The 13173-nt window shown below is 47.6% G+C and overlaps 1 protein-coding gene across 2 annotated transcripts in view; it reads right to left on the reverse strand.

Annotated features, from left to right (window-relative positions):
- The window catches only part of ADAM33 (ADAM metallopeptidase domain 33), a 94303-nt gene that overhangs the window by 52679 nt on the left and 28451 nt on the right, over positions 1–13173 (reverse strand). For both annotated transcript variants that reach the window (XM_081206985.1, XM_081206984.1), the window contains exon 3: positions 13036–13112. In XM_081206985.1, the coding sequence (XP_081063111.1) occupies positions 13036–13112 (77 nt within the window). The remainder of the gene's footprint in view (positions 1–13035; positions 13113–13173) is intronic.

Below are 13173 nucleotides of genomic sequence, written 5' to 3' on the forward strand. Positions count from 1 at the left end.
AGAGGTATATAATGAAGCACCAGGTGAACTTCCCTAGGGAGAGCATTCCACAGATGGGGAGCCACTGCAGAGAAGGCCCTGTTCTCGTGTTGCCACCCTCCAGACCTCTTGAGGAGGAGGCACACGAAGGAGGACCTCAGAAGACGATCTCAGGGTCTGGGTAGGTTCATATGGAAAGAGGCGGTCCTTGACGTATTGCGGTCCTGAGCCATTTAAGGCTCTATAGGTAAAAACCAGCACTTTGAATTGAGCCCGGAAACCAATTGGTAGCCAGTGCAGTCGGACCAGGATCGGTGTAAGATGCTCAAACCGTCTTGCAGTCCGGTGAGCAACCTGGCCACTGAATTCTGCACTAGCTTAAGTTTCCGAACCATCTTCAGAGGCAGCTCTACATATAACGCATTGCAGTAAACTAACCTTGAGGTTACCAGAGCATAGGCAACAGTAGTTAGGCTATCCCTGCCCAGATAGGGGCGTAGCTGGGCCACCAGCCAAAGCTGATCAATTCTGCCTTTGAAATCCCGGTAATATAGGAAGCTGCCTTACCCTGAGGGTTTCAGGTACGGGTCATTCCTGGCCCTGTGTGGAGATAAAGGTAAAGGGTATAGGGACCCCTGACCATTAGGTCCAGTCGTGACTGACTCTGGGGTTGCGGCGCTCATCTCGCTTTACTGGCCGAGGGAGCCAGCGGGTCATGTGGCCAGCAGGACTAAGTCACTTCTGGCGAACCAGAGCAGTGCACGGAAACGCCGTTTACCTTCCCGCCAGAGCAGTACCTATTGATCTACTTGCACTTTAACATGCTTTCAAACTGCTAGGTTCGCAGGATTTTCAAGGGTGCCTGGTCTCAATTTGCAGGCATCAGGTGTGCCATGTTGGTGGGAGGAGAGCTTCGGATGCAGCGCTCCTCATCTATATTTCTTTCTCAAAAACCAGAAAGGTGTTTGTGGCAATTTAGATCGGGTCTGTGGGATGGAAGGGAGAGAGTTAGCTTGTTGCCTCTGTGACACGGCTTGACTGCAGAACGGACAACTTTGCAGGGTTGTGGGCTCTCCAAAGCCCACCTTCCCAGCAGCTTAAACATCACCATCTAGAGTTGAACTGGGGCAATGCGATCCTGGCGCATAGGCGGGGCCTTGGACCGCTTGGGCAAGAGGAGTGGAGACCAGCAGTAGGGGGCGCCAGAGCCAACGACAGGTAGAGCCACCCACTGAGAGGTTTAAGTCAAGGTCGATGCGGCACTGCCCTCATGGACCAGCCTCCTATTCTGGGGTGTTTGCGTGGGAAGAGGGAGCTGTGGGGCGGACCAAATCTCTGAGGCATCTTCGGCAAGCTTGCACCCCCCACTCTTCCCCATCCAGCTTGCAGAGTGGTAAGCTCAGAAACAGAGGTCATCTAGGGGTCCTGTGATTCCATGGTTCTGTGATCTCCTTCCTCTCTTGTCTTCTCCTGGCTACTTCGGAGAGAGCGAGAGATAGAGCCGCAACAAGCTCTCCAAGCTTGGCAACGCTTTCCAAGCTCAAGTCTATCTCCCAAACACTTCCTGCCTCGGCTTTGCTCCAAGCTAAGCGAGGTTTTTCAGCAGGGGTGCTGGCAGCCGCCTTGAGCATTAGCAGAGTCTCGACTCTGTTTGTTTTTCTCTGCTTTCCTCCTCGCCTCTCCCTCCGTGACAAACCGCCCCCCCCAGCCCGTCGACAAATCCATTTATGTATAAAAGAAATGAAATAACATTCCAGAATGTGCAGCGAGTGGAGGTTGTCGGGAACCAAAGGACACTGTGGTCCAGGAGAGAGCAGCGTCTTTGGCTGCAGGGCAAGACCCAAAACACCTCCAGAAATGGGGACAGAAGTGATCACAAGCGTGGAAACTGCGCAAAGACCTCACTCGGATCAGAAGGTGCTAGGTTTGGAAACGGAAGTTTAGGCTTAGAATTTTGTTGCTATTAATTTCACCTCCCTGGTAATGTTTTTTCTAAACCTTTGTATTGATGGTTACTGGAAACTGGCCTAGAAAGCTCAGCTAGAAATTATGATGATTATTAGTCCTCACAAAAGCGATCAAAAACATACACCACTGAAACACCACAAGCAATTGCAACAAACCCATCCAATAAAAACCGTTGGGGGGAAAACCCCACACCCATACAAACAAAACACAGATATCTAAAAGAGGCCACAAATACCTGACACCCTTCAAGTGAAAAGCCAAAATCCTGTGTAAAAAGGAGAGCTTTTCCCTTGCACCAAAAAGAGAGGGAAAGATATCCTCTATGGGGAAAGCATTCCATAAGCAGGGAGCTACCACTGAGAAGGCCCTGTTCTTGTGTTGCCAGCCTCTGGGCACACAGAGAAGGGCCTCAGGGGACAAGTGCAGGGTCCGGGTCAATTCCTGGGGGGAAAGGCAGTCCTTGAAATATTGGGGTCCTGGTCCGCCAAAGGCTTCAGAGGTCAAACCAGCACTTTGAATGGAGCCCAGAAATCAAGGTTTTCATCCACATTCCTGCTTGCCCTGTGCCTAGAAAAGCATGGGGTCAAAGCGGTTTCGCCTTTGCTCTGCCGCTTTCCCCTGGGGGAACCCGTGGTGGAGTGCTGAATTGGAACAAATGGCAGGGGTTTTCCTTGGATTGCTGTTTGTTCCGATTTAGTGCTAAAGAGCAGGTTTTCTAAGGGAAAGCGGCACAGCAAAGACGAAACCCGCTCTTTACACTAAATCAGAACAAACAGCAATCCACTCTGCCGTTTGTTCTGATTCAGCACTCCACCGCAGGTTCCCCCAGGGGAAAGTGGAGGGGCAAACATCAGTGTCTAGTTTTAGCCCAAAAACTAAGAAAACAGTGAGATGAACCACTCTGTGAGTTTGGCAGCTCCTTCTCAGATAGCAGAGAGCTAAGGTCTTGCAAAGGGCAGCGAGCAGGGCAGAGTCATCCAACGGGGAGAAAGGAAGGAAGAGATGCACAATTGTTCTATTGGGAAGCTGAACAGTATTCCTGGGCTATTAGCACTTTGCACAAGATAGATCGAAGCTATTCATAATAGCCCAGGATGGAAGTGAGAGCTGGACCACAAAGAAGGCTGATCGCCGAAGAATGGATGCTTTTGAATTCTGGTGCTGGAGGAGACTCTTGAGAGTCCCATGGACTGCAAGAAGATCAAACCTCTTCATTCTTAAGGAAATCAGCCCTGAGTGCTCACTGGAAGGACAGATCCTGAAGCTGAGGCTCCAATACTTTGGCCACCTCATGAGAAGAGAAGACTCCCTGGAAAAGATCCTGATGTTGGGAAAGGTGGAGGGCACAAGGAGAAGGGGACAACAGAGGACGAGATGGTGGGACAGTGTTCTCGAAGCTACCAGCATGAGTTTGACCAAACTGCGGTAGGCAGTGGAAGACAGGAGTGCCTGGTGTGCTCTGGTCCATGGGGTCACGAAGAGTCGGGCACGACTAAACAACTAAACAACAACAAATACCTGAAGGAGCATCTCCACCCCCATCGTTCTACCCAGACATTGAGGTCCAGCTCTGAGGGCCTTCTGGTGGTTCCCTCCCTGCGAGAAGTGAACTTACAGGGAACCAGGCAGAGGGCCTTCTCAGTGGTGGCGCCCGCTCTGTGGAACACCCTCCCATCAGATGCCAAGGAAATAAACAACTAACTGACTTTTAGAAGATATCTGAAGGCAGCCCTGTTTAGGGAAGTTTTTAATGTTTGATGTTTTGTTGTATTTTTAATCTTTTGTTGGAGCCGATGGGCAGGATATTATTATTATTATTATTATTATTATTATTATATTATTATTATTATTATTATTATTATTATTATTATTATTATTATTATTAATGCACATTTAAGTTGGCAAAAGGATGGCGAATCTGTTCTTGCTCATCTGGTCTTTGTTGCAATGGTGCTGTGATTACAGGGCTGTTCCATTCGAGCTGCAGAATTTAAGACCTGCCATTTGCTGTGTCGCCAAAGCTGTTTGCTGTGGTTGTCCTGTTTGCAAAGAAAAGCTCGGACAAGCCGACCACAATGATTGCGAGCGAGAACTGCGTTGCTGGTGTTTCCAGCTCAACTGCTGGTGTTTAGTCTGATTATGACTCCAGCTCAAGAAAATGTGTTTACTTTAACTCTTGGCACGTTTCGTCCCATCTAAGCCCCGTAGGACCCAAACAGCAGAGGTTGCACAAGCCGCCCTTAGATTTGAGAAAAGAATCCCCGCCAGCCCCTCCGTAACGAAAGCAGGAACCCAAATGCCCAGGTGCATGGAGGGAAGCCATTTGACGGAACACCGGGAGCGAACTGGAGCCCACGGTCGGCAGCAGCCATTTTGAAAAAAGTTCTCATACACATGCCAAGTGTAATAAACGAAAATCTGCCCTTATTCCCTTATGGGGGACACAAGAGCCCTTACAGAGACCTTTGCAGGTTCTCCATCGGTCGGAGAAAATAACAGAGGCCAACCAGAGAATATTGGGAAGCAAAGCAGCTAGTAAGCCTGATCTTTATTGACTGTTGCAAGAGGGTGCTCCCCTCACACGCAGGAAAGGAGGAGGACCCCGAACAAAGGTGTGCCTGCCCTTATATAGACATTTTAAATTTTAAATTGCCCGCCCTGGAGTCCAAGACCACCCCCAGATACATCATACCTACATCACAGAAAGGGCGGTCTACAACAGAAATCTGAGTGCATTGTTTATCTCCTGTCCGGCAGGTTACCTGTTAATGCTTACTTGATTGGATACCCTGGGGAGCCTAGCCAGTCTTTTGTAGTGACAAATACTTAGTTCCTGAGCCAGGTCACAGGTTCACCCTATTCATACACAGACATACCCTTAAGACAGGATTTGTGAAGGAAAAGACAATGGGGAGGCTTTTCCATTTTCCTTGACCTTGCAGAGAAAACATTTGGTCAGTTTGGGAGTCAAAATGGTTTCAGGGCGGTCCTCCTGTGCTGCTCCAGACATGTGGTCCACATATCTATGTATGCACTTGATTGGTACATTTATAAACATTTATTATATATATATATATATATATATATATATATATATATATATATATATGAGAGAGACCTTAATTCTTTTTTATTTCACAAGCAAAGTTTGGACACCTTTAAAAGAGGACAGGACAAATTCATGGAAAGGAGAGCTATCGATGGCTACCAGCCAGGATGACTGTGCTCTGCTTCCACGGAGGCCTAAGAAGAAACTTCGGATCAGGCCCATGGCCCATCTGGTCCAAGATCCTGTTCTTGCAGTGGCCAATTGGATGCCCCAGTGAAAAGCCTGCAACCAGGATTCGAACACAAGACCCCTTTCCCTTCCTGTGGTTTCCAGAAACTGCTCTTCAGAAGCATCACTGCCTCTGACTGTTGGAGGGACAACATAGCTGCTGGAAACCACAAAAGCGGGGAGAGGGCTCTTGTATTCGAATCCTGTTTGCTGGTTTCCAATTGGAGCATCCGATTGGCCCCCGTGAGAACCGGATCCTGGACTACATTGGCCGTTGGCCTGATCCAGCAAGGCTCGTCTTAGGTTCCTCGTTTCGTTCCACCCATCAAGTCTCCTGGGTTTTCATTTATGCAGCAACCGTTATATTGCAGTTCTTGGAACACAAAAGCCATTTTATGGTGCATGTCAAAGCCAAAAAACTAATCACATAGTCAGAGAACCCATGCATTTAATGGGGGGTTGGGGGGGGGGTCAGGCTGGGATCTCAGCAACAGCCTTGGGCTGAAATCCTAGGCACATCTGGGGCTGGGAGTAGGTCCATTGAACTCAGTAATTCTTACTTCCTAGAAGACACGAATTGGAGTGCTCTGTTGCTGTTGTTTTCTGAATAGAAGGGAGGGGTATTTTTTTTTGGGGGGGGGAGACCTAGATCTTACGATTTTATCGTTTTTACAACCTTGTCAGATGACCCCTTTCGTGAGTTTGCATTTCTGTTTCGTGAAAAGTCTTCTGCTTGATTTTATTTGTTACGCTATTTTGGGTTTAAATCAGGATTCCGTACACCGCACAGATATATATTTGAGTTTGCAGCATAGAAATTAATCAATACCAATAGGAATCGCTACGACGGCAGCTATACAGGGCTGGCCCAAGCCAAACAGCTGGATTTGGATTTGGGAATGGGTGTAATTTCATCCCTGGAGGCAGAAAAGTCTGGGGAGGGCCAAGGAATGGAAACAAAACCTCATTGTAATGTAATTAGTCACTTCTCTTTGTCTCTCTATGCTTTTTTTTAAAAAAAACTCTTTTATAACTTGGTTCCTCCCTTTCTATCTATTTAACTCTTGTCACCCAGAGCCCTGTGTCTTAATTATCCCCATTTTACAGAAGGGCTACTCCATGGGTAGGCAAAGCAAGGCCCAGGGGCCGGATCCGGCCCAATTGCCTTCTCAATCCGGCCCGCGGACGGTCCGGGAATCAGCGTGTTTTTACATGAGTAGAATGTGTGCTTTTATTTAAAATGCATCTCTGGGTTATTTGTGGGGCATAGGAATTCGTTCATTTCCCCCCAAAAAAATATAGTCCGGCCCCCCACAAGGTCTGAGTGACAGTGAACCGGCCCCCTGCTGAAAAAGTTTGCTGACCTCTGGCTCCTCAAACAGACCCAGAGGAAAACATGCTACCAACTGTGAAGATCGATTATGCACATTTCCAAAGCTTGCTGGCGTTTGCATATCTTAAAATCATAGAATTGTGGGGTTGGAAGGGACCCTAGAGATCATCTAGTCCAACCCTCCGCAATGCAGGAAAATGCAGCTGTTGCCCAAGAGCCAGGGCCAGATTTAGGTTTGATGAGGCCCTCAGCTCCTGAAGGTAACGGAGCCCTTTCTATGTCCAGCTATCCTTTGTCAACAACAAGTTGTTGCTGCTTTCTGTGTTGAATATATGCTATATGGTAATTTATGGACCTAAGAGGTATCTAAAGCCATTTGCACATGCAGAATGTAGGCACCCTATATATAGAAATCAGCAAACCAGTGATATTTTAGGGAGCAGGAGAGGCCCATTACTTACATCATAGGAGCCTACACAATACAAAACACTGTTGCCGTATGTAGATTTTGTTTGTTTTTTATCTTAAATTTGGAAAGGTACATCCAGGTTTTTTCCTTTTAATTTTTTTGGGGCCCCCAAGAGAGTGGGGCCATAAGCTATAGCTTGTTTAAAATGGTAAAGGGACCCCTGACCATTAGGTCCAGTTGTGGACGACTCTGGGGTTGCGGCGCTCATCTCGCTTTATTGGCCGAGGGAGCCGGCGTACAGCTTCCGGGTCATGTAGCCAGCAGGACTAAGCCGCTTCTGGCGAACCAGAGCAGCACATGGAAATGCCGTTTACCTTCCCGCCAGAGCGGTACCTATTTATCTACTTGCACTGGTGTGCTTTCAAACTGCTAGGTTGGCAGGAGCAGTGACCGAGCAGCGGGAGCTCACCCCGTCGTGGGGATTTGAACCGCCGACCTTCTGATCATCAAGTCCTAGGCTCTGTGGTTTAACCCACAGAGCCACCCGTGTCCCTTGTTTAGCTTATACCTAAATCTGGCACTGCCTACGGGGTTTGAACCTGCAACCTTGGCATTATCACCCTCATGCTTGAACCGAATGATCTATCCATCTGAGCTTGATCACGCAGTGGTTACGATTTCCATAGCAAGCCCCACTGTTCTTCATCTTAGGAGCCGGCATCCGAAAATGTGTTGAAAGGGAGCATTCTTAAAAAAAACCTCTAGGCCTATCCTGGGGTCCCCTTGATTTGCAATACAGCTCCTGTCAGCTCCCGCTAGCATGGATATGGTCAAAGCACAGATGCAGACTGACCACAGAAAAGCAACAAGTTGATTCATTGCTGCTTCCTTTCCTCAGAAGAGAAAACCACATTCTTTTCCAATGGCACATACTGCCACTTCTTCAAGTTCTACCTGGTCCTGGTTGTCTCCCTGCCGTGGCACACCAAGAGAACCCCCCTTTCCCTGGCTGCAAATTCCACCCAGTTTGCAGGACCTGGCCGTGCCCCGACGGCAGAAACTCAAGCGAGCCTGTTAAACTCTCTCTCTCCTTGTGAGCTCAACTTCCTCCCAAATCAAAACCAGCTCCGTTTTTGTATGTTTTCACAACCGTTTGTTTCGACGGGGCTGCAGTTGGCAGCCAAAAGGGAAGGTGATCTGGGGCGGCGGTGGCAAGGCGGGTTCCGGGCAGATTCCAGTTCAAACGGTTAATCTTGCAAATCAGGCTTTGCCAACCCGGCGCCCTCCAGATCTGCAGGGCAGCAGGTTGGGGGAGGCAACTGCAATGTCTCTCTTCATTTCACACCCTAGTGATTACAGTGGTACCTCGGGTTAAGTACTTAATTCATTCCGGAGGTGCATTCTTAACCTGAAACTGTTCTTAACCTGAAGCACCGCTTTAGCTAATGGGGCCTCCAGCTGCTGCCGCGCCGCCGGAGCACGATTTCTGTTCTCATCCTGAAGCAAAGTTCTTAACCCGATGGACTATTTCTGGGTTACCGGAGTCTGTAACCTGAAGCATATGTAACCCGAGGTACCACTGTAATCTGTTACGTCTTTTAAGTGCCCAGCGATGCTCTTATGTCCTGGTAACTGCCTTGGCAAGACACTCCCGAGAGTTATAAGAGGAACTTTTTCTTTTTGAAAACACCAATATGCATCAGGCCCAAATGGCCCATGTAGTCCCGGGTCCTGTTCTCACTGCGGCCAACCAGTTGCCCACTATAGGAAACCAGTAAGCAGGATACAAGCACAAAAGCAACTCTCTGCTCCTGCAGTTTCCAGCAGGTAAGGTAAAAGGTCAAGGACCCCTGGACGGTTAAGTCCAGTCAAAGGCAGCGCTCATTTTTCAGGCCGAGGGATCTGGTGTTTGTCCACAGACAGCTTTCTGGGTCATGTGGCCAGCATGGCAAAACCACTTCTGGCGCAAAGGGACACTGTGACGGAAACCAGAGCGCACGGAAACGCCGTCTACCTTCCCGCCGGAGTGGTACCTATTTATCTACTTGCACTGGCGTGCTTTCGAACTGCTAGGTTTGATTTGATTTGATTTTTTACTGAAATGAGGCTGTATTTTAATGTTGTATTTTAATATTGTTTTTTAAGTTGTATTTCAATCAATTGTTTCTATACCTGGTGTTAGCCGCCCTGAGCCCGGTCTTGGCTGGGGAGGGTGAGGTATAAATAAAAGTTATTATTATTTTTTATTATTAGGTTCGCAGGAGCTAGGACAGAGCAACAGGAGCTCACTCCGTCGCAGGGATTCGAACCGCCAACCTTCTGATCGGCAAGCCCAAGAGGCTCAGTCGTTTAGACCACAGCACCACCTGCATCCCTCAGCATTGCTGCTTCTGACTGTAGAGGCAGAGCTTCATGGACAGTAGTCTTTTAGGTGCTGAGCGATGCTCTGATGTCCTTGGCAAGACACTCCCGAGAGTTATAAGAAGAGAACTTTTTCTTTTTGGAAACACTGATATGCATCAGGCCCAAATGGCCATCTAGTCCAGGGTCCTGTTCTCACTGCGGCCAATCAGATGTCCGTTATGGGAAAGCAGCAAGCATGGTCCAAGCCCCAAAGCAACACTCCGCTCCTGTGATTTCCAGTCCCTGGCATTCAGAAACACTGCTGCTGCCATCCAACGTCTGCATCCTTTGAGAGGAGATCCCACAGTTTAACGCCGCATTATGGGAAGACAATAATGTCCACCTACACCATAAAGAACTCATAACCCACCTATTTTCCGCAGCCAGAAGCATCATAACCAGGCACTGGAGAGACCTGTCAGGAGGAAGCATGGACCAGTGGTACCAAATAGTATGGGAAACAGCCCTACTAGAAAAATTAACCAATATAATGAATGTTAGAAGGATGTTGGATAGAAACTAAGGGGTTTCCAGCTGTAATGCTTTAGGAGATACGAGAGAAAAAAAGGTTTATAAATGGGTAAAAGTTTAATGGTAAGGATTTGCTGAACTAACAAATTGAAGTGGAATACAAAGAAGGGAGGTATGAGGAGGTCTGGGGAAATAAGCGTAAGGAAGATATGTTATGGAAAATTATTTGTTTTTTAACTGTTTTTATGTTGAATTTTGTATTTTTTTAATTTTTTTCATTGTTATATTTTAAAAAACTTTAATAAATATCTTTTGGGGGGAAAATAATAGAAAAATTAACCAATAAACTGAAACTGACACGGGGTCAAATAGAAGAAGACACCTTCACCCCGGTATGGCTCCCCTTTATCACATACACAGCCCAACAAGACAATGGCAAGAATCCACCAACAGCATACAAATCATTATGGCTAACCTGATCCAAAACACCCACCCACCTCACTCACACACAAAAACAAAGACCACCACAGCAAATGAATAACCACACCCTGGGCCAACCCCAACCTCTCTCACCACCAAAGCAACACAAGCGAACAGCAAAGAACCTGCACAAGCAACGCTGACCCCAAACCCTACATATATTGAGTAAAATAGAAACATCGCCACCCGACCCCACCCCCACCCATCTTCCACCCGTCCACCTCTTTCCCCCTTTTCTTCCTAATGTCTCAACAAATGAAACTGATTTGTAAAAATGTTACATGGGGGGGGGGAATACGAGAGAGAGACATTGCAAACACTTTTGTAAATCAAGAAAATCTTTAATAAAAAATAATTAAACAAAAAAACACAAAATACCCGCTGCATTATGGGGGCAAAGTTTGTGTCGTCTGCCCCGGAAACTCCAAAATTCAAGAGTGTTACGACAGAAGGGAGAAAAACTTCTCCTTATCCATCATTTTGCAAGCTTCTATCATGCTTTAGTTGAGATCACCCTCAGGGTCTCTTCCACCACGATGATTCTAGGATTCTCCTCTTAACCTGCCGTTTCTCTAAGCCAGGGGTCGGCAAAGTTTTTGTGGCTTGGGCCGGTTCACGGTCCCGCAGGCAAACGCTATTTCCGGCATGGAGGAGGCGTGCGCAACTTCTCGTTGGCTGCAGGAGTTTCCTGCAGCCAATGGGAAGCCGGCCAACGTCCCGGAAGGCGGTGCACAGGAGCCGACCGAGCAGGTGGAGGGGGTCCGTGGGCCGGTTAAACGACCCCCATGGGCCGCTTGTGGCCCACGGGCCTTAGGTTGCCAACCCCTGCTCTAAACTTAAAAGGGCCCCAGCGCGTCAGTGCTTTCCTCAAAGGGGATTCGCTCCATCCGCTGCAGCAACGCAACCCGTGGCTCCGCCCTCGTTTCCCTCTAGCCCCGCCCAAAACCAACATGGCGGAGCAAAGGACAATATGGCAATATGAGTGGACTCTCTGTGCCCTCATCAAAGCAAAAAGACTGATACTGATGAACTGGAAAAATAAAAATGTGACTCCCTTCTGCAGTTGTTTTGAAGACATACAAACTCACAACATACAAACATAGACTTGCATAGAAACACAGACTTGCCACAGACAAATTCAATGATATTTGGAATCCATTCTTACAAATACTGTAATGGGTGAAGATCTGGTGAAGTACAATAACAATCTTGTAAAATATACAGTTTTGGGGGTTTTCCCCCTTCCCCCTTCATTTTCCCTTCTACACGGGTTCTGTTTCTCCTTTTTTCTCTCTCTCTTTTTGTTTACGTTGCAAAATGTTTAGTGCACACATAGTTATGTACTTTTTGAACTTTCAATAAAGATGTTTTTTAAAAAATTAAAAACCATGGCGGAAGCCCCTGAGAAGTTAGTCCATGAGGAATTGGATCCGTTGGGGTGAAAAGGATCCCCATCCTCAGTTTGGAAAAATGGGCATTGACTACATTATTACATGAGCACTGTTCCACAGCATTCGATATTTTCATTGACATACATTCATTCGAAATAAGATGGGCTTATGAAGCAATTCTATATCCTCCCACCACGCTGACGAAGAATTCTACGAAACAGTAGTCAATATCCGGAATCACCGTTCAGTGTTGAACATTGTATTTGCTGAATACACAAAGCTTCACAGCTTGTCTTTCATCGTATAAAGTCTGGTACCTCGCTTCATTTAGAGATTTTCAGAGACTTTGGGACTAAAGATTTCATTTTGTACTTCTTATGGTCTGAAGGAATTCTATAAAGATTGTCTATTGTGTATGTACATGGTCATCGTGTTGCCTAGACATTGCTGATGGAAAATGGGCATGTCTACCACCTGTGAATTTGTCAGGGGTTAAACTGTGGAACTGCCTGCCACAGGATGCAGTGATGGGCACCAAGCTGGAGGGCTGGAAAAAGCATTTGACAGATTTATGGAAGAGAGGAGGCAGGAATGCTTCTGAATAACAGCTGCTGGAAGCCACAGGAGGAGAAAGGGGTCTTGTGTTCGAATCCTGCTTGTTGGTTTCCCTTTGGCCACTGTGGGGACAGGATTCGGCACCAGGTGGGCCCTTGGTCTGATCTTATCCTTTCAGGAAGCCAGAGAAACTGACCTGGCAAAGCCCACCAATATCCCAGCCCAGACGCAGCAGGAATTCATCTCTGCTCTAGCCGAGGGCTCAGCTTTCTGCAAGGAACATGCACACTCCTGCTGAGAGCTCTGAGCCCTGGCTCAAATCAAAAGGAGCTGGTGTTTTTGCAACAGGGTGTTACAGCAAGGTATGTCGGGCGAGCCAGCCATTTCTGGAAGCTCTGGTGTCACGTCCTGGGCCGGAACACTTAAAAAAAAAAAAAAATACCAACTTTGCATTCCCTGAAACACACCCTCGGCAGCACATTTTTAAGACTGCAAGAAGGGCCTTTGCTGGATCAGGCCAGTGGCCCACATAGTCCAGATCCTGTTCTCACAGTGGCCATCCAGATGTCTGCAAGCAGGATTCGAACACAGGAGCACTCGGCCCTCGGCCCCTTTCATCCCCGGCAAGGAGCAGAACAAATTCCGCAAGGTACACAACTCCTCTCCCGTTGGCACAATGTATTCAGAGCTCTGGCATTTCTGGGTGCAGGATCTTGACCCTCTGGGAGTTCCTAGTAAGTGGGTTCTACGACAGGCACGTGATACTTACTGGTTTCTTTCCAGCACCAAAAGAAGATCCTTGCCTTCCACGGTCACCGCTACCTCTCCACGGGCAGGAAATGGAGTCTGCAGAAGAGAGAGAGAAGGAGATATCAGCTCACACTGGTCACCTTTTCTGATGCCAGCT

Source organism: Podarcis bocagei, assembly GCF_964188305.1.
Source record: "Podarcis bocagei genome assembly, chromosome: 9".
Classification (NCBI taxonomy): domain Eukaryota; kingdom Metazoa; phylum Chordata; class Lepidosauria; order Squamata; family Lacertidae; genus Podarcis; species Podarcis bocagei.